This window comes from Sycon ciliatum, chromosome 6, assembly GCF_964019385.1.
Source record: "Sycon ciliatum chromosome 6, ocSycCili1.1, whole genome shotgun sequence".
In the NCBI taxonomy this organism is placed as follows: domain Eukaryota; kingdom Metazoa; phylum Porifera; class Calcarea; order Leucosolenida; family Sycettidae; genus Sycon; species Sycon ciliatum.
In genome coordinates this window covers 26,655,309-26,676,646 of record NC_088648.1, presented here as the reverse complement: position 1 = coordinate 26,676,646, position 21,338 = coordinate 26,655,309, and the positions used below count along the sequence as shown (strand labels likewise).

The 21,338-nt window shown below is 46.5% G+C and overlaps 1 protein-coding gene across 1 annotated transcript in view; it reads left to right on the top strand.

Moving 5' to 3' along the window:
* Positions 1–21,338, top strand: part of LOC135819822 (sushi, von Willebrand factor type A, EGF and pentraxin domain-containing protein 1-like) — a 104,326-nt gene that overhangs the window by 24,780 nt on the left and 58,208 nt on the right. Inside the window, exons 6-9 of the mRNA XM_065333102.1 lie at positions 1,165–1,320; positions 13,392–13,556; positions 15,366–15,542; positions 20,982–21,158. Coding sequence (XP_065189174.1) covers positions 1,165–1,320; positions 13,392–13,556; positions 15,366–15,542; positions 20,982–21,158 — 675 coding nt within the window. The remainder of the gene's footprint in view (positions 1–1,164; positions 1,321–13,391; positions 13,557–15,365; positions 15,543–20,981; positions 21,159–21,338) is intronic.

Here is a 21,338-nt window from a genome sequence, read left to right as displayed (position 1 = left end):
CTCGTTGGAAAGCTCTTGATGAGAGAAATACAATGAGCCCAAACTCGCCAAGAGCAATACTCATTGTCCGCCACAACGCGCTCCAAACGCGAGTCCAGCTCCAGATCTGAGACGAAATCGGTCTCCTGCAGCCATTTCACTGAATCTAGCTCGGAACTGTTCAAATTTTTTCGAGTAGAAGCTTACCTTGCCGTGACTTCGCGCTGTTCCGGTCCTGGCACGTGCCGCCAGTCATGAAGCTGGGAAAATCCCTTTTTTCACGCACTGCTGACTCGCAGCACGCAGCGCAGAAAATTCAAAATGTTTGATCGCTCGCCGCTCACTCAAACTTAATCGGAGAGACATCGGACCTGTTCGAGGCAATAGCTGAGAGTTTTCTCTACCACCTAGACCCTTTGATTCTCGAATTTGGCCGAGAAACGAAAGTTTGGCTGCACCCACATGCATACAAAATGCCCATGGTTCGAAATCGAACCATGGACTCCAAAGGGTTAATGACGCGGAGGAAGTAGTAAGGTTGCATGCTCGACATGACATTTTTCTTCTTCTTTGTGTGTGTCTGTGTGTGTTTTTTGTTGTTGTTGTTGTGTTGTTGTTGTGTTGTTGTTGTGTTGTTGTTGTGTTGTTGTTGTTGTTGTTGTCGTCGTCGTCGTCGTCGTCGTCGTCGTCGTCGTCGTCGTCGTCGTCGTCGTCGTCGTCGTCGTCGTCGTCGTCGTCGTCGTCGTCGTCGTCGTCGTCGTCGTCGTCGTCGTCGTCGTCGTCGTCGTCGTCGTCGTCGTCGTCGTCGTCGTCGTCGTCGTCGTCGTCGTCGTCGTCGTCGTCGTCGTCGTCGTCGTCGTCGTCGTCGTCGTCGTCGTCGTCGTCGTCGTCGTCGTCGTCGTCGTCGTCGTCGTCGTCGTCGTCGTCGTCGTCGTCGTCGTCGTCGTCGTCGTCGTCGTCGTCGTCGTCGTCGTCGTCGTCGTCGTCGTCGTCGTCGTCGTCGTCGTCGTCGTCGTCGTCGTCGTCGTCGTCGTCGTCGTCGTCGTCGTCGTCGTCGTCGTCGTCGTCGTCGTCGTCGTCGTCGTCGTCGTCGTCGTCGTCGTCGTCGTCGTCGTCGTCGTCGTCGTCGTCGTCGTCGTCGTCGTTGACGTTGTCGTTGTTGCTGCTGCTGTTGTGAAAACACAGCTATCATTTGCCCTAAGCCCTCAATAATGAATGGCCGACTAATTGGTACTGCTCCGAAATTCTTCGTAGTCTGCAATGCAGACCATGTCATTACAGGAGACCCTGTTGTGTCGTGTACAAGCCATAATACCACAACTATACTTCCATCTTGTCAACGTTAGTATACTTGAATTCTTGATTTGGATTGTAATTTTTGGGACTGTGCTCTTCGAATTTGAAAATAAAAGATGATAATGGTAAACATAGCCAGCAATCGCATGTCCTCACGTACATTGAAAATCAAAATAATGTTGCGAATCGACCTTTTTTTCAGCATCACTTTTCAACGAGGACGAAGCAAAGTCCGCCGAACGAAGCCTAGAGGAAGGGAATCACCCTGTCCAGTTCACCATCACGATACTGACATAGGTACGAGACGAAACAACTAAAAAATGTACAAGAAAAGTGTACGGCCATCTTCGTGCTGACTTTGGTCTGAGAATTTTCTGTCACGATCAAAAGTGTACAAGAAGCACTCAAAATAAGCTACACGCGTACCTTTATCGCTCTCTACTCCTTTTTCAGGGCACAAAAGTCGACTGTCCACTTTCAAACCAGGAACCAGACATACCAGTGGTCCTTTTCAGCTGCTCCACGAGCACAGGTAATGTTCACCAAGGGGGCGCAGAGCAGCATCCATTCCCGAAAAAGAGCTAAGATACGTGTGAGACTGCATGCCTGAGTACATGAGTACATGCAGGAGTATTATTATTATTATAATGCATTCCCGCGGCAGCGTCAACAGTGGAAATGCAAGTCGCCCATGTGCAAGTCACCCATGTAACCAAGTCACCCATGTCACCCATGCACAAACACGCACAAACATGCACAAACACAGTCCACACGTTCGCTTATGCTGGACATGGTAATACATGCATGAGTACATGCAGAAAATAGTCGATTTCAGCGTTTCTGCTCCAAACAGCAACTAGCTTCGACTAGCTACAAAGATTACACTAAAGGATCAAACAACCACCATTTTCTTTAGTTTTTTGGCAGATGGCTTCCTTGTGCTTGGCCAAGCACACTTCGGAGGAGTACAAAAATTACAACTCTCAGATGTCCTTGATTGCTGGCCATGAAAAGGAGTAGGACAAAATGTAACGAGTTATGACTAACTGTCCACCAACGTAACCAGATTATATACAATCAGCGAGTGCGACAAAATGGCACAAAACTGACAAGAAGTACTGAGACATTCAGCAACCTGACACTTAGCTCATACACCTCTCCAAGATAATAAATTGCGCAACAGATTGCGTATGTCCATATAAAGGGATTTCAAGAAAGTCCGAAAATCAGTACCATACCGGGGCACTATTTTTTTCAATTTCAATCACAGATGGGGCACTATTCAAGAGAGGGCACTATTCAAGAGAGGGCACTATTCAAGAGAGGGCAACATTCAAGAGGGGACCTACTTCCTCCGTTAACAAAAACTTCGTGATGGATTTTTGAGGGGCTGGTTTGCGCACAAACTGCCGTGAAATGAGTCGCAATCACTTTCTTGGCCTTCCCTGGAGGCCCAGTGGCGGGGCATGAAGAAGGTACGATTCAAGGAAAGCGACCTTTCACAACAAGCCGAGCGGAATCGATGGTTGCGCTGTGGAAACATAGGTGATGACAGTTATGGCGAGCGAAACTGAAATACCACTTCTCCGAGGGTATATTGCGTTGCCAAGCCTCTCTACTACTCTAGCACTGAGTAAGTTGGAGAGTGATAAAGAGCGATCAAACGGAGCAACGAGTCCACACAATGAGCGAGTGAACAAGGAGCTGCTCCGATCGCACGGCTCAATGAAAATAATTCTGAGCTCAAGTTCTTGTTCAACCTGCGCAAAGCCCAGATTCGAATGCTGATGACCATGTATTCTTTCAGAAGTCTGCAGTCCGATGCAAGTCTCGTGGCTAAAGAAAGTCGACTGGACTAGCTAGCTGCCGCCGTTCAGTGCTGGCAGGGGATCCATCAGAGTTTGATGGATACCCCTGTTTTGGCTGTGCCTCTACTCCTCGTTTCGCGGAGATCTGGAGAGCGAAGATGAAACCAGGGAGTCGTAAAATATTTTTACGACTCCCTGGTGGAAACGAGGAATCACCATCGCGGTGGATCACGCAGCTTGAAAGCCAACTTACTTGAACGACGGCAACATCAAGGTCAGCGGAGTCTGATCAAAGAAGCCGAGGCAAGGCTGAAACGAGCTGAACAATGATTCGAGAGAGATGACGACTCGCGTGCAGCAGATGACGACAGCGACGCAGGGTCAAAAATGAGTCGAGCGAAAGCGACGCAAACTGAACTCTCTGCTCATTCCGCCAACAGATTCTCTTGTAAAGACGCTGTACATGGCTGAATCACCTTCGTCCAGTAATTTGCAGTCGATACAAACTGTTACTCACCTGTTCTAAGCGCTTTCATATCCATCAAAATCCATCACGAAGTTTTTGTTAACGGAGGAAGTAATTTTTTCACTACTGGTACTTTTACGTTATCCCGCATAAAAAAAAGAATGCAAAGAAAGAGCCTAAAGTTGTAAACTATCACGACTCAACAGAAAGGGCGACAAGAACTGTGATTGTGATCCTTAACCCCTTCACTGCTGGCCTAGTTTCCCCCTGCCGGCTAAGCTTTCAGCACACTTGCTTTCATTTTGAACCCTGCATGCAAGTCGTCGAGCAAAATCTTTCACCATTTTTGATTTTATTGATGGATTTCCATGATCTATGGCTTGTTGGAAAGGCCTGAGCCAAGCGAAGACTCCCTGGTAGTTCTCAGCTCTACGGGCATGCGAGGGTCACTTCTGTGTGCTCTAGAAAATGCCCTTCCTTGTCTCAGAATCGCTAATCAACTATATAATACATTTTTGTTCCCCATGTCGCTCAAACTAAACCAAGCTTCACGATTCAAACTGCATTGTAATGCTGAGATCCAAGCGCTTTGTTTGATGTCCAATCCGCATCCGCCGTAGCAAAGGGAAATCCCCTACCTGTAAAAAAGGGAGTCGCGAGCAAAACGTTTGAACAGAGGGCCAGAAAGCGTATTTATGTTTTGTTGTAATTCTTTTTGCCAGCTAGCCGGCCTCTGCGTACACCGAAGGCACACCCACACACAACAGGATTGACTGCAACAGAATTGAAGTGCTCTGAACGGCTGAAGCAAGCGCATGTAGTCAAGAGAAGTGACAAGTTTAGGGTTCACGGCTTGCCACTAAAAGCACCCGTCACGTGCGCCTCCATTTTGGATTATGGACGCGCGCTACAGGCCGCGACAGCGCCTATCGAAGTAAAAAAATATCGACTCGAAGTCTAGCCGGAGAGCGTACTTTTTGAATTTTTCCTTGGCTTCAGTGGCTTCACTTCACTCGGGCTTTGCATTTTTCTGACTGACCTGGACTTGATGATGGCGGCGGTCGCAGTTTTGGCGAAAGATCCAGCTCCATCTGAGACACTCTGTCGTCTTTTCTTATCTGCTGAGGTTCTGGCAAAGCGCAGCTGCATCGAACCTGACTAGATGTAGCTGCACGCATCCTTTGTTTGCCCTGCAAATCTCGATCTGTTGCTCTTCTTGCTGTTTGGCCGCTGATGCCATGGAAGAAAATATTCTTCCTGTAAAGAGGCCGAAACTGAGCTAGGGCACGTCAAGATATCTAGGGTATACAAAGAAAAAGAAATGTCATGGTCGTTTCAGCAGCTCACGACAGCCAACACGCTCCATCGTCGGGATTGGAAGTATCCAGCACGGCTGTTCCGAGCGCTGCTGCTCTTGTTATTCTTCTTCTTCAGAAATTCTCCACGCCTTGTCGGCCAAAGTACGCGCGCGCGTGCACGGAAAATAGATGCGCTGAGCCGTTTCTTGTTCGATTTTGACAAATAATGGCTTGTTGTTTTGCTCTCGACCTTGGCTATCCTTCTACCGTTCAGTATTTTACGGAAACGCAACGGCTCCCCCTGTTTTTTTAGCCGAACTTTGGCCAAAGTTACTGGAAAACCTGGAACTCGTTTGAAAAAATACGAACGGTGGAAGTCTTGGAACGTCTTTCGTGCGTGTGGATTCAAAAATTCAGGCAGTTTGAGCCAACCGTAATGAATCCCGTAGAGTTGAAAGTGAGTGATATTGATGGGAAAATGCGATTTGAGCACTGACCGATTGTGTGGTACAGTATATGCACGCGCCTGTCACGTGCATGATGTAGCTGGCGACGTTAGCATGCCAATCCGTGAACCCTAAAGTTACAGTGCAGGAAGCGCTACATGCACTTGAGTGAGGTGTACTTTGCTTGCATGAAAGTATTCTATGCTCCACGCCTGTCAATAGGAGTACATGTACGTACACGATCCGATATGCCACGAATGTATGAGACCTGGTTCTAAAGACCACCTGGCTTTAACGACCGCTTTTGTTTGCACCTGGGGGGGGGGGGGGGGCTTAAGCCAGGTTTTACTGCAGCTGTATTTTGCATTGTCAAATGAAGTGGACGTGCAATCAAGACGGCAGAGGACTTTTACGGTACCTGCGAGGTTTGTTTAAATTATTTCAGTGAGTTACTTGTGAGATACACATCGGTCGAGATTTTGGAGGATTTTGACCGTCTGTTGTGAACCCTCTGGTTCTCTAAAGTGTCAGGAACGAACGACCCCACACGGCACGAGGACAACTATTTATTCTCAACAGTATATTTCACTTCCATCGACTAATACTAATGAACAATGAATGAACAACTGAATAACTAACACTAAAACCACCAGGTAGTTATAGCGTGAAAATGACAGCGTATATGAGAAAGCATACACATACAACATACAACTACAGCGCACACAGCAAACGGCACATAGCGCATGTAGCGTATACTACGTCGTAATCATCAGCGGTACTGCGGAGTCGGGATACAACTGCATTGACACGAACACAATGTCACAAGCGAGAAGGCCTTTCACTCTCGAGAACTTGTGGTTTCACAACATTCTCCCCACCAAAGGGCTTCTCACCGCCGTACTACAACTCACAAGTCAAACGATTTGGGGCTTACTACGCGTCATCTTCTGCTGCGGTGGTGGCCATGGTAGAATATCACTAATGCCTACCACTTCGGCCAACTCGATTTCGCGAAGCTTGCCGCTGTGGGTTGTTGCACACGACACTGTCACCGATCCACTTCGACATGGGGCGGACGATGGACCAGACAACACACAACCGATAAGCTTGCAGATCTTGGCTGTCACACATGACACCGTTACTGGGCCACTGCCTCGTGGGGCGGACGCTGGACCGGATAACATACATCTAATCTCCATGTTCCACACAGTCTCGCCGCTCACTTTTCCGTGCCAACTTCTTCCGTGCTAACCAGTATCGCCCTTCGCATTTCCTTAGCTTCTACGCCTTGCGCTTCTACGTCTTGCGCTTCTACGTCTTGCGCTTCTACGTCTTACGCTTCTACGTCTTGCGCCTCTACGTCTTGAGCCTCTACGTCTTGCGCCTCTACGTCTTGCGCCTCTACGTCTTCCGCCTCTACGTCGTTCAGCCGAGACTCTAGCTGCTTCTGAGTGTCTCCAACCGATGTCGCCATGCTCTGTACCGACGCAGTGGGCCTTGGATCTGATCTTCCCACTGGCTTCAAGTACTCTTCTGACCGCTGCTTGTCTGTAAGCAAAGTCTTACACGCCTTGTCCGGCGTCCTTCCGGGCGAGGCAAGCAAATCTCGCTTTGCTTCCTCATAATATGTACTGACGGCGATGCGCTCGGCCATCTTCTTGAGCTTTTCGTTAAACTCTGTGCGGAGCGCACACTCTTGCCGTCTAGCACTGCGCTCTTCAAACTCCTCGCTCTGTTGGAGCCTCTTCTCCACGTATTCTCTCAACCTATCGCCTTCGAATCCATACCGAATTCCTTTGGCGATAAAGCTGGCTTCAATGATCCATAGTTCCTGTGCCATGCTCGCTTCGTATCCTGGCGTGGTCGCCAAATGTTGTGAACCCTCTGGTTCTCTAAAGTGTCAGGAACGAACGACCCCACACGGCACGAGGACAACTATTTATTCTCAACAGTATATTTCACTTCCATCGACTAATACTGTCGCGTCCCTGGCTCAGAGTGACCGGACCCCGAAATCACTACGAGCGGCGACTGAATATAGACGTGTGGCCTCACGACAAGCTCAACACAACCCAGGGGCCAACCAATATAGCTGGCTTGGTCCAAGTTCAACCCCACACGATCAACAGACAGAGACTGTTAGTTTTACGTTGTGAGTAGTATCAAATCCGAGCTCAAAGTAAACGAAGACAGAGAGCTGAGACCGAGTCTCGACTGCTAGACTAGACTAAAAACTGAACTAAAAGAGAGAATGAGAGCTTTTTTTATAGGGTGCTTCAGAGATATATGGCGTGATCATTGCGAGGTAATTCAAGGAAATAGCAGAACAAGTCAAACCGGAATGTGCGCAGCCAGTCAGCAGAAATGCAGAATATACGTACGGTGATCATTCGAGAAGAAAGAGAAAGAAAGACATCGAGAGAAGAAAGACCAAATTGGGACGTGGGGAGCCCGCTCACCCACGTCAGAGTACAATGTGAGTATATGAGGGTCACGTTGGGGAGCCCGCTCACCCAACGTGCCATAGTTCAGCGGCTTCTTATGGTAAGTTCTGCTGCATTCTTGGTCTTGCTTGCATGATACTCTGACCTCTTGTTGCGCGGTGACGGTTTTGGTTCTTGCACACGTCTCCTGTCTTGCACTTAGCTCTTGTTATACAATGTCATATTAGTCTTGGCTCTTTGCACGAAGCGCCGAGGCATCGTGGAAACCTGTAGAACGTTGTAGTGACGTGGTTTTGCACAAAGCCTGGAGTTACATTTCCAGGAAGTGAAGCACTTCCAGGAAACGTACAACGCGAGAACCTACCTGACCAGGTTCCGGCCTTGGATCACATGATGTGTCATGCCAAGAAGGCATGTCACCTACGTGGGAAAGCGTGTGTCGCTCAACCTACATGCTAAGCACGTGGGACAAGACACTGGCCAAACCACATTGTACCAAAAGGGTGTGACAGCTCAGCACAGAGCTGCTCACTATGTAGATCCTGCTGTCACAGGACTATCAGGCAGCAGTCGTCACGTTCAGGGACGTGACATTTCCCCCGCCGTTGAAGAATCACGTCCCCGTGATTATCCTCAACCGATATGGTAGTCGGTGAGATACCGCGACGTTGCCAGTTCCGGACGTGTCCGATCCACCAGGCTCCGCGACGGATACAATAGGTTAGTCAACTGGAGATGCAGGATGCAAGTCCAATCCACCACAGGTTTTGGTGCGAACACCATTGTCATCAGCCGAATACAGCATACTTAGCACTTGTATCGGGCTCATACGACTGAACAATAACACTGACTGCTCACGAGGAAATACAAATTCCTCGCCAGGTGCCAGGCACATAAAGCATTCACTCAATCCGATGGTGCTACACAGTTGTGACACAAGATCGGTAAAGAGCTCGTAGTAAAATCCATCCGGTAACGAGCAAATTGGGACCTCACTCGCAACAACTCATCATCATCCCCAGATGAGTCTCGCCTACCAGGCTCCTCGACACAGGGCGTCCCCTGATCAGCCAACACTGTGCCCGACGGATCCAGATCCAAATCATCCTCTCCCACCACAGCCTTTCCACTTCAGTTCTAGGACCTCGTCCTATATGAAGCGCAGACCATACTTCTTCGGTCTCAGGAATCCCATCCTGGCCTGTATGGTCACCACCGTCCCCTTCTCCGTTGCTCACTACGCAAGCTCATCACCACCAACCGAAATTGGCTACAACTGACCAATCCGGGCGCCTCATCCACAGAGACCAACTGACTCCTCTGAGCAGTACACAACCCGAACCGGTGCACCTGGTCACAGCACCAAATGTCGCGTCCCTGGCTCAGAGTGACCGGACCCGGAAATCACTACGAGCGGCGACTGAATATAGACGTGTGGCCTCACGACAAGCCCAACACAACCCAGGGGCCAACCAATATAGCTGGCTTGGTCCAAGTTCAACCCCACACGATCAACAGACAAAGACTGTTAGTTTTACGTTGTGAGTAGTATCAAATCCGAGCTCAAAGTAAACGAAGACAGAGAGCTGAGACCGAGTTCTAGTCTAGTCTAGTCTAGTCTAGTCTAGTCTAGTCTAGTCTAGCAGTCGAGACTCGGTCTCAGCTCTCTGTCTTCGTTTACTTTGAGCTCGGATTTGATACTACTCACAACGTAAAACTAACAGTCTTTGTCTGTTGATCGTGTGGGGTTGAACTTGGACCAAGCCAGCTATATTGGTTGGCCCCTAGGTTGTGTTGGGCTTGTCGTGAGGCCACACGTCTATATTCAGTCGCCGCTCGTAGTGATTTCGGGGTCCGGTCACTCTGAGCCAGGGACGCGACAATACTAATGAACAATGAATGAACAACTGAATAACTAACACTAAAACCACCAGGTAGTTATACCATGAAAATGACAGCGTATATGAGAAAGCATACACATACAACATACAACTACAGCGCACACAGCAAATGGCACATAGCGCATGTAGCGTATACTACGTCGTAATCATCAGCGGTACTGCGGAGTCGGAATACAACTGCATTGACACGAACACAATGTCACAAGCGAGAAGGCCTTTCACTCTCGAGAACTTGTGGTTTCACAACACCGTCAGCGGCGTTGGACACGGTACGGTCACTACAGTATTGACCGTACCACTTTTTGCCCCAGATACCCATTGAATCAATGAAATACACTGATCTGGGCTCTAACTTTCCAAATTCTTCAGCTCAGCCAACATTCCTTTCGATTTTCGCCATGCCTTACTTTCATTCTTTGGGTACCCCATAAGAAGACTTTGAGTCTGTGGGGACTGCCCTATTAATAATAATAATAATTCCCCACGAGCAAAATTGTACTTCAGATGGCTGACCATACCACACTAAAATACCTTCCGACCACCCTGCTGATGATGTTATTGGACAGGTTACACTGCACACCTTTTGCCGTAACACACAATTTCACATCAAATTTGGGTTAAAATTCGTAATTTCGACGACGATACAGGTCACTGGAGTTGTTTTTCAACGCGAGAGCCAAATAATTAGTTAAACTCGGATACTGAGCCAGTAATAAAATTAATAATGTAAAAAAGAGAAGAAACACATGAGAACTGTTGGTTTGCGCACTGGAGATGTGTTAGAGCTAGGTCTCGGGTCGCTGAATGTCTCAGTAGCCTGTCAGTTTTGTGCCCTATTATCGCACTTTCTGGCCGCTTATCATCTTGTTAAAGTCGTGGAAAGTTGCTGCATAACTCGTTCTCATGTGTTTCTTCTCTTTTTTTACAGATTATTATTACTATTATTATTTTAACTGGTTTGAGGGAAAGAGACAAACGGGAAAAGTCTGAAGAAAAAATTGACTGTCACCATCAGGACTCGAACCAGGGACCCTCGCTTGTAGCCAGCGATGCTCTAACCACTGAGCTATGGTGTAGTCGTCATCCCAACAGAGGCCGTTCAACATTTTCTTCAGACTTCGTAACTCACACTTCCTGTGAATCCACACAGGCGGGTGGGACGCAGCCCGCACTGTAACCCACACACTTCACGTACAAACTAGCACGCGGGGAGCCCCAAGTCATAAAATATTAACTGGTTTGAGGGAAAGAGACAAACGGGAAAAGTCTGAAGAAAAAATTGACTGTCACCACCAGGACTCGAACCAGGGACCCTACTATTATTATTATTATTTTAAAACGAAGGTAAGTTATGGGTCGCAAATATCCACGCAAACACACATCCAGTCATAATAAGGCACTTGTCATAAGTATCCGAACGTTTTCGGTCCCTTCTCATCAAGGATTATACAGGGAATGGCTCAAGCTGGAAAGACTAAAACTTATATAGCGTAAAGATAATTAGATAACAACACTCGTGACAAGGTGGAAAATTATCAAGTTTAGCACGACACAAAACTCGAAGGAAAATAATAATAGTGACAACAACATAGTGAGGAAATTAAGTTACATTGTTACCACCTCGACGAGGAGTAACACCAAACAATTGTAGCGACAACACATTTTCTTTCTGTACGCAAAGTTCAGGATCTAACTTACGGATATACAAAGCTTCTAACACAGCCAAATGTAACGCACATCTACCACGTGACAATATTGAGAAAACATTATCACTGTACAACTCACGACAATTGGTACGGGCTGACAGATGTTGCTTGATTGACGAAGTGCGATTCTTAGCTTAACTTAACGGCACATGTTGATGAATGCGTGCGCCCAGGTGCTGAAGGGTTCTACCTACATACCGATCTTCACATTGTCGGCATTGAAAGAAACATTCGTCAACATGTGCCGTTAAGTTGTGTTCCGCTTGATGCGCGCGATTGTCGTCCTCGCCGTGGTCGTCCTCCAAAATGTGCTGTCCAGTCCATCGGAGGATCTTCCTCTTCCCGTGAAGATGTGACTGCATGCCCGTCCTCCTCTGCGTGTGTAGGACACGGGCCAGCTGAGAACAGCATAAAAGATGGTGAAAGACCCACACGTAAACCACCGAAACTGACAAAGGATCTGTCGGCGTCGGAAAGGGTGACGAGAAGCCAAGTGAAAATACGGACTGATGAGGACGAACGTACAACGACAACGGAAGTGACAACAACAGTCAATATTCGAAAACGTGGTAGACCGCGAAAACTAACCTCAATATCGGACACCGGACAAGTTGGAGTAAGAAGCTCAATAGAAATCCGCAATGGAGGAGACGTAACGGAAAGGACACCGGGTATCGCGCACCCAACGGTTAGTGTCAAGAAACGTGGAAGGCCGCGGAAACGCGAAGAGACAGATAGTGGTGCTGCCACGAAGAGGCGAGATGACGGGACATTTGAGGAGACAACACCCAATGGAGCTAAGAATCGCACTTCGTCAATCAAGCAACATCTGTCAGCCCGTACCAATTGTCGTGAGTTGTACAGTGATAATGTTTTCTCAATATTGTCACGTGGTAGATGTGCGTTACATTTGGCTGTGTTAGAAGCTTTGTATATCCGTAAGTTAGATCCTGAACTTTGCGTACAGAAAGAAAATGTGTTGTCGCTACAATTGTTTGGTGTTACTCCTCGTCGAGGTGGTAACAATGTAACTTAATTTCCTCACTATGTTGTTGTCACTATTATTATTTTCCTTCGAGTTTTGTGTCGTGCTAAACTTGATAATTTTCCACCTTGTCACGAGTGTTGTTATCTAATTATCTTTACGCTTTATAAGTTTTAGTCTTTCCAGCTTGAGCCATTTCCTGTATAATCCTTGATGAGAAGGGACCGAAAACGTTCGGATACTTATGACAAGTGCCTTATTATGACTGGATGTGTGTTTGCGTGGACATGTGCGACCCATAACTTACCTTCGTTTTAAAGTATTATCCGCCTCCGACCTCTTTTAAAAAATTATTATTATTATTATTATTATTCTCGTATCCGTCCCGAATGGGACTCCCGACGGCAGAATTAACTATGAGCATGTGTGTGTGTGTGAGAGTGGGAGAACGAAATAAAAATGAAAATAGGAGTCTTAGCCAAATAGTGCGAGCTAAACTTTCTCGTCACATGAAAATAAAGTTCACCTTCACCTCGCTGTTGAGTGGAATGACAAAGTGATGATGAAGTATGTGCGGAGGATGAACACAAGATGATGTTGTTGCGGAGCAAAACCGGATGCCTACTGCGAAAAAGAGCACCACGAGCAAGCCTGGGCCGAATATATCTTTCAGTCGATAAAAAAAGGAAACCTTTTTTTTGCAAGAGCAGCAGCTACTGCGCCCAGCTTAAAGTCTTGCGTCTAGATGGAAATCGGAGCGGCCTCCGCTGGAAGACAGACGGCATGGCGAGTTTTAACAAAAGGGGACGGCTGATGGCTCTTTCGACTTCGAAGCAGCTGGACCCTGAAGGAGTTGGAGACGACGACAACATTCCATTCAAAATTTCTACGCCTTGGCTTTGGCCATGCCAGTTCATATTGAACAGTCTCATCACCAGACCAAAATGAATGGCCACTGCCACTTTCAGTGTTAAGCCAGGTTAGCAGGGGTAGGGCATGCTGTGTTCTGCAACCGAGTGTTCTAGCATCAATAATTATAATCTATTCTTGTTTTATGTGCAGCAAATTGCTTTGCTCCGGGAATTCCTCATGCCAGGTTAAGCTCGACGCAGATACATGTCGGGACAGTACTAAACATAACGTGCGACTGTGGATATGAAATATCTGGTCCTCAAGAGATCACCTGCCAGGATTCACAAGTATGGACTCAAATGCCTACCTGCCAAGGTAATGTTAATGCTCATGAGCTGCTTCTATTAGCAGTGCTGCCAACCTTCCGTATTTTTTCTGTATTGGAACGGAAATCACTTCTTTACACAGGTTAAGTGGAAATAAGATAACACCTGTCATGATAGCCGATTTTTTTTTTAGAACACTTTTGGCAGCCAATATAAATAGTCTCATTTTTAATACGGGCAATCAGGATCACAACCTAGTCATGTAACAGAGAGGTTCCGGAATACGATTAGTCGTGCCAAAATCCGTGGAGGCACTACGGGTTTTTTTTTAAAACGTCGTTTTCCAGCAGTGAAATGTTCTGGAGTACGGAACTTATGTGTTTGCCGTAATTGCCTACGTTACGATCGCAAACACGTCGCATTCCCGCGCTATGCATTTTTATTTTGAAAATTTGTACCGAAATCAAAACTTGCCGCGGAAAATCAATGTTTCTCGTACCCAATTTGTACGTGAAAAATCTTTCTGCACCCGATGGGTCAGCAACGACGCAAAATCTCTATACGAAACATGGTTCGCATGAAAGCCAGTCCACACGGATTCTCTGCGCCGAATAATCGTATGGAGCACGCCTAGAAAACACCCATAGCACCCATACGGATTTTGGCACGGAAGATCGTACCCGGGACCTCTCTAATAGCCAAAGGTGTGGCAGTGTGGGTGGGGAGGTGGGAAGGGGGGAGTACGCGGTATATATGTTGCGATAGAATGTCTCCGGAATGAGGGATAGTAGAGCATAAGCATGGCAAAAGACTAAAAGTAGTTGAGGTGTATTACGGTTGTGTCAGCATGTACTCAAATCAGTCTGAATGGTAATTGGCATGACAGTAAATTCGACCAGACATGAAGTGCATAATAGCAACAATCCGGCAGGCATTTTAATTTACTCCTTTATTGACAAAGAAAATTGTTGTGGAAGATGCGGCATTCAATTGAATGCTATAACCCAAGAACGGTTATGATTTTTATATATACTAGTTGTATGCAGATCGGTTTAGATGGACAAAGCTTTCATATTAAAATGACCAGACCGAATTCGGATCAATGAAACTTGCCAAAGTGGAGTGTTGAAACGCTTTTGAGATACATTGAGATTGAATGCACTGGTAAGTGTGCAGTGGTTAGTGGCATTTTTCGCGAACTTTCTTACTTGTGACGTACGTAGTTTTATGCTCATTCAACCCGCATTCATCTCAGCTGTAGATTTGTAGAAAAAATCGAAAAGCGATGAAAATGGCTTGCTGAAATCCCGCTTGAAGGTTCGATCATATATGATATAAAGTTGTGCCATTGTCCATAAAAGGTTAAAGCTAAGGAGTCACGGGATAGTCTATACATGAGAAGGCACAAGGTTGCACAGAACCGCACTTGCCAATATTGGCCGGTATTTGCCGCCGGCCCGAGTGAGACTGTGCGTGCAGAGCAGCCCTCGTGTTTGCCGGCAATGTGTCCTTTTGTATGTTCAACGAGAGCATAGAGTAGCTGGGAAGGAATCAATGCTTGCTCGAAGTTGCCTGAACATGAACACGACCAGCTTACAATGGCAGAGTTTGATGAGGTGGAACAGACAGTTTTTTTCAGCTTCTCACCGGAAAAACTGTTGCATTGACCATTTTCGGTGCGCAATCTGCATGGCTTTTACTCTGGATATTTGCCAAAATGCTGCCTCTCCGTGCGCACTAAATAGTCGCATCATAGCTTGTCATAGGAGTGGGAATGTAGAGTCAGCAGAGGTTTGATGGTGAATAATTGACACACTGTGCGCCTGGATCCCTTTCTATTTTTGTGTGTTGAATGCAGAGATCATGTGTACTGGTTCAGTATCTGCGCCGATGAATGGTCTCGTGACCAGCGGAGGCAATACGTTGTCAGCAGTACGTCAGTTCACTTGCATGGAAGGTTATGAACTGAGCGGTGCAACTTACACGATATGTCAGACAGATGGGTCATGGTCAGCTGCTAGTCCAATGTGCACACGTGAGTACGCAACTCTCTGTAATTCTAACTAACAAATTTAGTCGATGTGGAGATACGAATTAAAATAAAGATATGAATAAAATCAACTGCACACTTAATGCTTCACATTCTATGCACTTAAAAACATATTCCTTCTTTTTATTTTGAAGCCTCCCCCACTTTTACTTATGTTCCTTCTTGTATTAGTCAGTGTGAGGTGTGAGGTAATTTCCAACTGATGATAATCACATCACGTTTTGGAAAATTAGGGACCTACCGTAAAAGTCCGTAAATAAGTACCTGCCCGAAAGAAATACCCCCTTCATTCTTTTGGCTCTGTCTGTTGAAGTCTAGTCAAGCCCGATAAACATACTGTCCGAAATAAGTACCGGTATGGTGTGCACATGCAGCACGTAGCATGTACATCGACATGATTCATGAAAATGACTTCTCCACTACACACAAGTCAGGTCCGAAAGTTAGTTCGTGCCCGAAAGTCAGTACCCGCCCGAAAGTTAGTACGGGTGTGGTCACTAAATTCGAAAGTAAATACGTACTTATTTACGGACTTTTACGGTACTTTGCCTTGTGTGTCGGAGTAATAAGTGCGCACCTGATTTTATTCATACATGTAGCTTTAATCAAATTAAATCTTAAACATTCCAGATATCCTGCTCCTACTGGTGGTTCACATGATGTGACTGCCTGGGTCTGGCACACCAAGCACATGGTCTCAAATTCATTCTGACAGACTGGGCAGCCCATCTAGGGCTGAAATACCGTACATCTGCGTCTCTTCACATGACGGTAGAAGGACCAATGGCAAGCACAATAGCCGTATGGCCTGAGTAACTGGATTTTTGAACTTTGGGGATAAAGCAGCCAAGAATGTCAGCATACAAAAAGGAGGAACAAAGGTTGAAGGACTGGAAAGTTCATCCCACTAGCATACAAAACCTGGTGTCATTTTCAGTTGAGATGAAAAGAAGAAGTCAAGTTTGCAACCGGTAAGAGGGACCATACATGTTTGCAAGGCATTGGCTGCGTAGGGCCCGGAGCATACCCAACTTGAGCTATAGCTTGTGTGTTTTCCAGGGTTCTATGAAGGCAAGGTCAACCTTACTACTTCCTCCGTTAACAAAAAAACTGCAAGATGGATATTATCAAAAGTACATTAGGCCAAGTAAAAATAATTGATTGTTGATCGTCAGCGCCCGCCCCGATTTTTCAGTCCGTCCCGGGATTTATTTTATTTTTTATTTTCGTGATCAACGGTAGAAAACTCGTGTGTTTAGCGAAACGCGGACCTTTTTTAGCAGTACACGCGTATGCGAGCTCTCATGTACAGCGTCAACGTGCTTTTACCGTAGCAACATCACGCATGCAGTGTGATTCCAGTGTACTTGTGTGAAATCTGGCAACTACAATACATGACACTGTAGTCTGTACAGTGTACAGTGTACCACCTGATATCTACGCCTGCATACATGGAAACTGTGCAGCCAACGCGTACCGCGTCCGAAGCTGTTGTTGATCGATGAACCCGTACTCATGCTCTTGAAAAGGTCCGCACTGTGAAGAAAAGTCGCACGCACGCCGCCGTTTGCCCTCTCTTTCGCCGACATTCTTCGAGTGTAATTTGTCTTTGTGAAGTCTGAAAGAGTTCCTTGACAACTTTTCAAAGTAGTAGTTCCTTTGTTGGTTTCAGACAGTGGAACTTCAGAAGGATGCCGTTTGTGATCACCCGGATTCGTCATGGTGCGAATCATCTGCACATGTTCAAAGTGTTTGGAGTGTGCCCAGGCAGACTGGTAGCAGTCACAACCAACAATGGTAGTACACCCATAACCCCATAGATGTAATACATGCTAAGATTTCAAGATGTCCGGTCGATGCAGGTATAAAAAAAGTTTAAAAACAAAAATATAACCCTCCCGTCCGCCCCGATTTTTCGGAAAATTCTGACGATCAACAATCTTTTTTTTTTACTCGGCCTAACCCCCAAGAGTGTGCAACTGCCTGCACAACCTCTATGCTGTGCTGCGACGGCAGAACTTCACATCACGTGACATGGTTCAAAATGTTATGCTGGCAAACAGTGCAAAGTGACCACAAGAGAGTTGTACCCAAAGCTGGGTTGCGTACAACCCTGTATCTATCATGCACAGAGTGCAAATAATGTGTACGGGTTCATCACGTGATGTGAAATTCTGCCGTCGCAGACCCCATAGCCAGAGTTGCACACTCTTGGGGATTTTGTACTCTTGATATTATTGAGGGACTGGTTTGCGCACTAACTGCCCTGAAATGAGCCGGTATCTCTTTCTCGGCATTTCCTGGCATGGCATGGAAGAGATACGATGCGAAGAAAGCGACCTTTCAAAACAAACCGAGTTGTATCGATGGTTGCGCTGTGGCAACATAGGTGATGACAGCCATGGCGACCGTAAATGAAATACCACTTCTCCGAGGTCATAATGCACTGATTGGCCTCTCTCGTGAGTTTGAGAGTGATAGAGAGCAATGGAATGGAGCAGCGATCCCACACAATGAGTGAATGAACAAGCAGCTGTTCCGATTGGACGGAGCATTGGAAATTAATGATTGTTTAAACTTCGGAAAGCCCAGATTTGAGTGCTGATGACCATGCATTCTATAGAATTCTGCAGTCCGACGTTAGTCTTGTGGCTAAGGAAAGTCGATGGGACTTGCTAGCTGCTGGCGTTCAGTGCTGGCAGGAGCATGCAACAGATGAATGGAATCAGTTGGGCTGTGCCTTTACTCCTCATTTCGCGGAGATCTGGAGAGTGGAGGTGAACCCAGGGAGTCATGAAATATTTTTACGACTCCTGGTGGAAATTAGTAATCGCCACTGCGACGGATCATGCAGCTTGAAAGCCAACTTGAACGACGGCGGCAGCACCAAAGTGGAGTGTGATCAAAGAAGCCAAGGCAAGGCTGAAAGGAGCTGAACAACAACGCTAGAGAGATGACGACTTACATGCAGCATATGACGACAGCGACGGAGGGTCAACATGAGTCGAGCAAAAGCGATGCAAACTGAACTCTCTCCTCATTTCGCCAACAGTTTCTTTGGTAAAGATGCTGTACATAGGCTTAGCTATTTTCACCCAGTGATTTACAGTCGATACAAATTGTTCTTGACCTGTTCTAAGCGTTTCCTTCGAAATCAATAACGACGTTTTTGCTAACCGAGGAAGTATTATTATGTAACAGCTTGCCGGCGTCGGTCACTTCGTCGTTGTGAATGGTTGAAAGAAATTGTACCATTTTTTGATATCCTCTAGTTGAAGTACGATAAGGCCATCATAGCTTCTGTGTATGAACTCGCCTTTCTTGAGTCCTTTGTAGTCCACTAAGGGGCCATCCGTAAATACCGATATTTATTTAGAAACGAAAATAGTCGTTTCTCTTCAACCCCCTCTCCCCTCCCTCAGAAACGAACACATACAAACGATGCATAGGATCGACATTTTTCCTTTTCTTTTCTGGACGTGCCCACACATACAAACTGTGCATCGATATTTTTCGAGAAACGAACAGGCGCTCAACCCCCTCCCCCTAAACGACTAGTTTTCGTTTCTAAATAAATATCTACATTACGGATGGCCCCTAAGCGTTTAGGTAGCCCACACCGATTCTTCCTGACTGTGGCGCACATCGCCGTCCCGTTCTCAGCCACATACCGTGTTAACCCTTTACCGGTCTACCATAAGCGTACCGATACTATAGTATCGGTACGTTTGGCCCTCATTTTTGGGGGGTCTTGTTGCTAGGAGACACCTAAAATGGCGCTCTACGCGTAGCTGAGGTCCAAGGCTTTCTGACGATGTGCAAAACAACCATGCTTACCATACAAATTTTTGCCGTATCGATCGACTGAAGTTTGTTGAAATTGGAAAAGACGACTATCCGCCATGCGCGCATTTCAAGAATGCGAGTGCATCTCTTGGGGCCGTGTTTGACAAGCGCTCTGAGAGCAGTAACATCACCAGTCCAGGCTGGATGTCCCGGGAGGTTTTGCAGTGTAGTGTGTTGAGAAAAAGAGTTCCGTTGAGTCCTGCTAGTTCAAAAATATATCGTCCACGAATGAAGAAACGAAATTCTCCAAACAGAGAGGAAGCTTTCTTGCTGCCGACACCGCTACAGCGACTGTCACAAGGACTCGTCAGGTGCGATCAGCTGATTCGCCTGGCCGTGAGAATCACGGCATGCGTAAGCTCGCGCCTGAGTACTCATCTGAGCGAGAGTGAATCTGACGCGAGCAGCGCTGAGATGAACAAACCGAAACTGCGATATCGTGCAATGGGAATTGCTGCTGCTGGCGTATCGCCGATGGCGAGGTGTTGGTGTTCAATGGCGGTATTGTAGAGAGCCTACATTTCTTGTAAAGACGTAGCCCTTACCTGATTGTTTATCGTACGACTTCAGCTCCATCACGAACTTGGTATGCCCTTCGTGCTGTGATATTCGTGTATTTCATTCGCAATTGTATTTTCTCTCAACTTGAAGGGCTACCATGGGCCCTATCCTTGCCTGGACCTAGTCATATTTGAATTTTCTGGACGCGTTCAGGCACACAGATTTTGAAAATATATGGTTTACCCATACCTACATCACATGGTTCTTGAGTTATTGCTGGTTGTGTGTACATGTATTTGCGTGACCACCCCTCACATACATTGAGTTAGACCGGCAAAGGGTTAACTTGACACTGGTGTACCAATTGACGACAAAATCGATATTCCTAGGTGACAAATTGGTCCGTCAGCTGAGCCACCACTGCTCCAGATGTACCAATCTGACGTATCACGTCGGCATCGACGGTTTCAACATCCTTGCCAATGTAGACAATGAAATTGGGCATACGCCCTCTAAGGTTCGAAGAGAGAACACCTATATTCCAGAGCTCTCTTTGACGGAATGTACTGACGAAACAGGAGGCGACCGCATCAAGCGACCAGCTCTTTACCAATGTAGGTGTTTGTTCCTGATGTGTATGCTCCCACGAACTGATCGGTCGTGAATTTCAGTATAGGTTTCACCTTCCGCAATTAATCGAACCCGCGCTATCGCCCTACATGCATTCCCCCAATACACTTCTCATCCATGCACATTCTTCGGACTCGAGCGGAGGTTGCAGTGTTTTCTTGCGCTGACGGAAGTGTTCGTCGGCGACAGCTCTGTCAAAAAGACTCAAACGAACCGATCGCAACTAATACTTCTGCGATGGTTTGTGCTGCCATGTCGTCGGATGCAATGGTCAATGGTTATGTTCGGACGTTGAATCGGTGGTTCCATGCTGTGTGACACAGGCAGAACACCGAAAAACCAAGTGAGAAGATATGCGCCAATTTTAGCTTGGCGGACCAAGTACATGAAAAGTACCGAAGGATGTACAGATTTTTGTCTACTGTTTAATATTCGTCTTCTGTGCAGAAATCACCTGTACAGCTTCAGTGTCAACACCAACAAATGGTCATGTGACCAGCGGTGGCAATACATTGTCATCAGTACGTCAGTTCTCTTGCATTGAAGGTTTTAGAATGAGTGGTGAAGGTTACACTATATGTCAAGCAGATAGTTCCTGGTCAACTGCTAATCCTGTGTGCACAAGTGAGTGACAGAGTATATTGTTTCTTGTCCTATCCAGATATTTTCTTCCTTACAAAAGCATATTATGTCAACAAACAAGCTCTTCCACCAAGTATATAGCCCTAAGTTGGCCTTCTCTTATACTCATGAATAAGCATTCGGAATCCTTAGAGAAAGTTACCTGGCAGCAAACTCAGATCA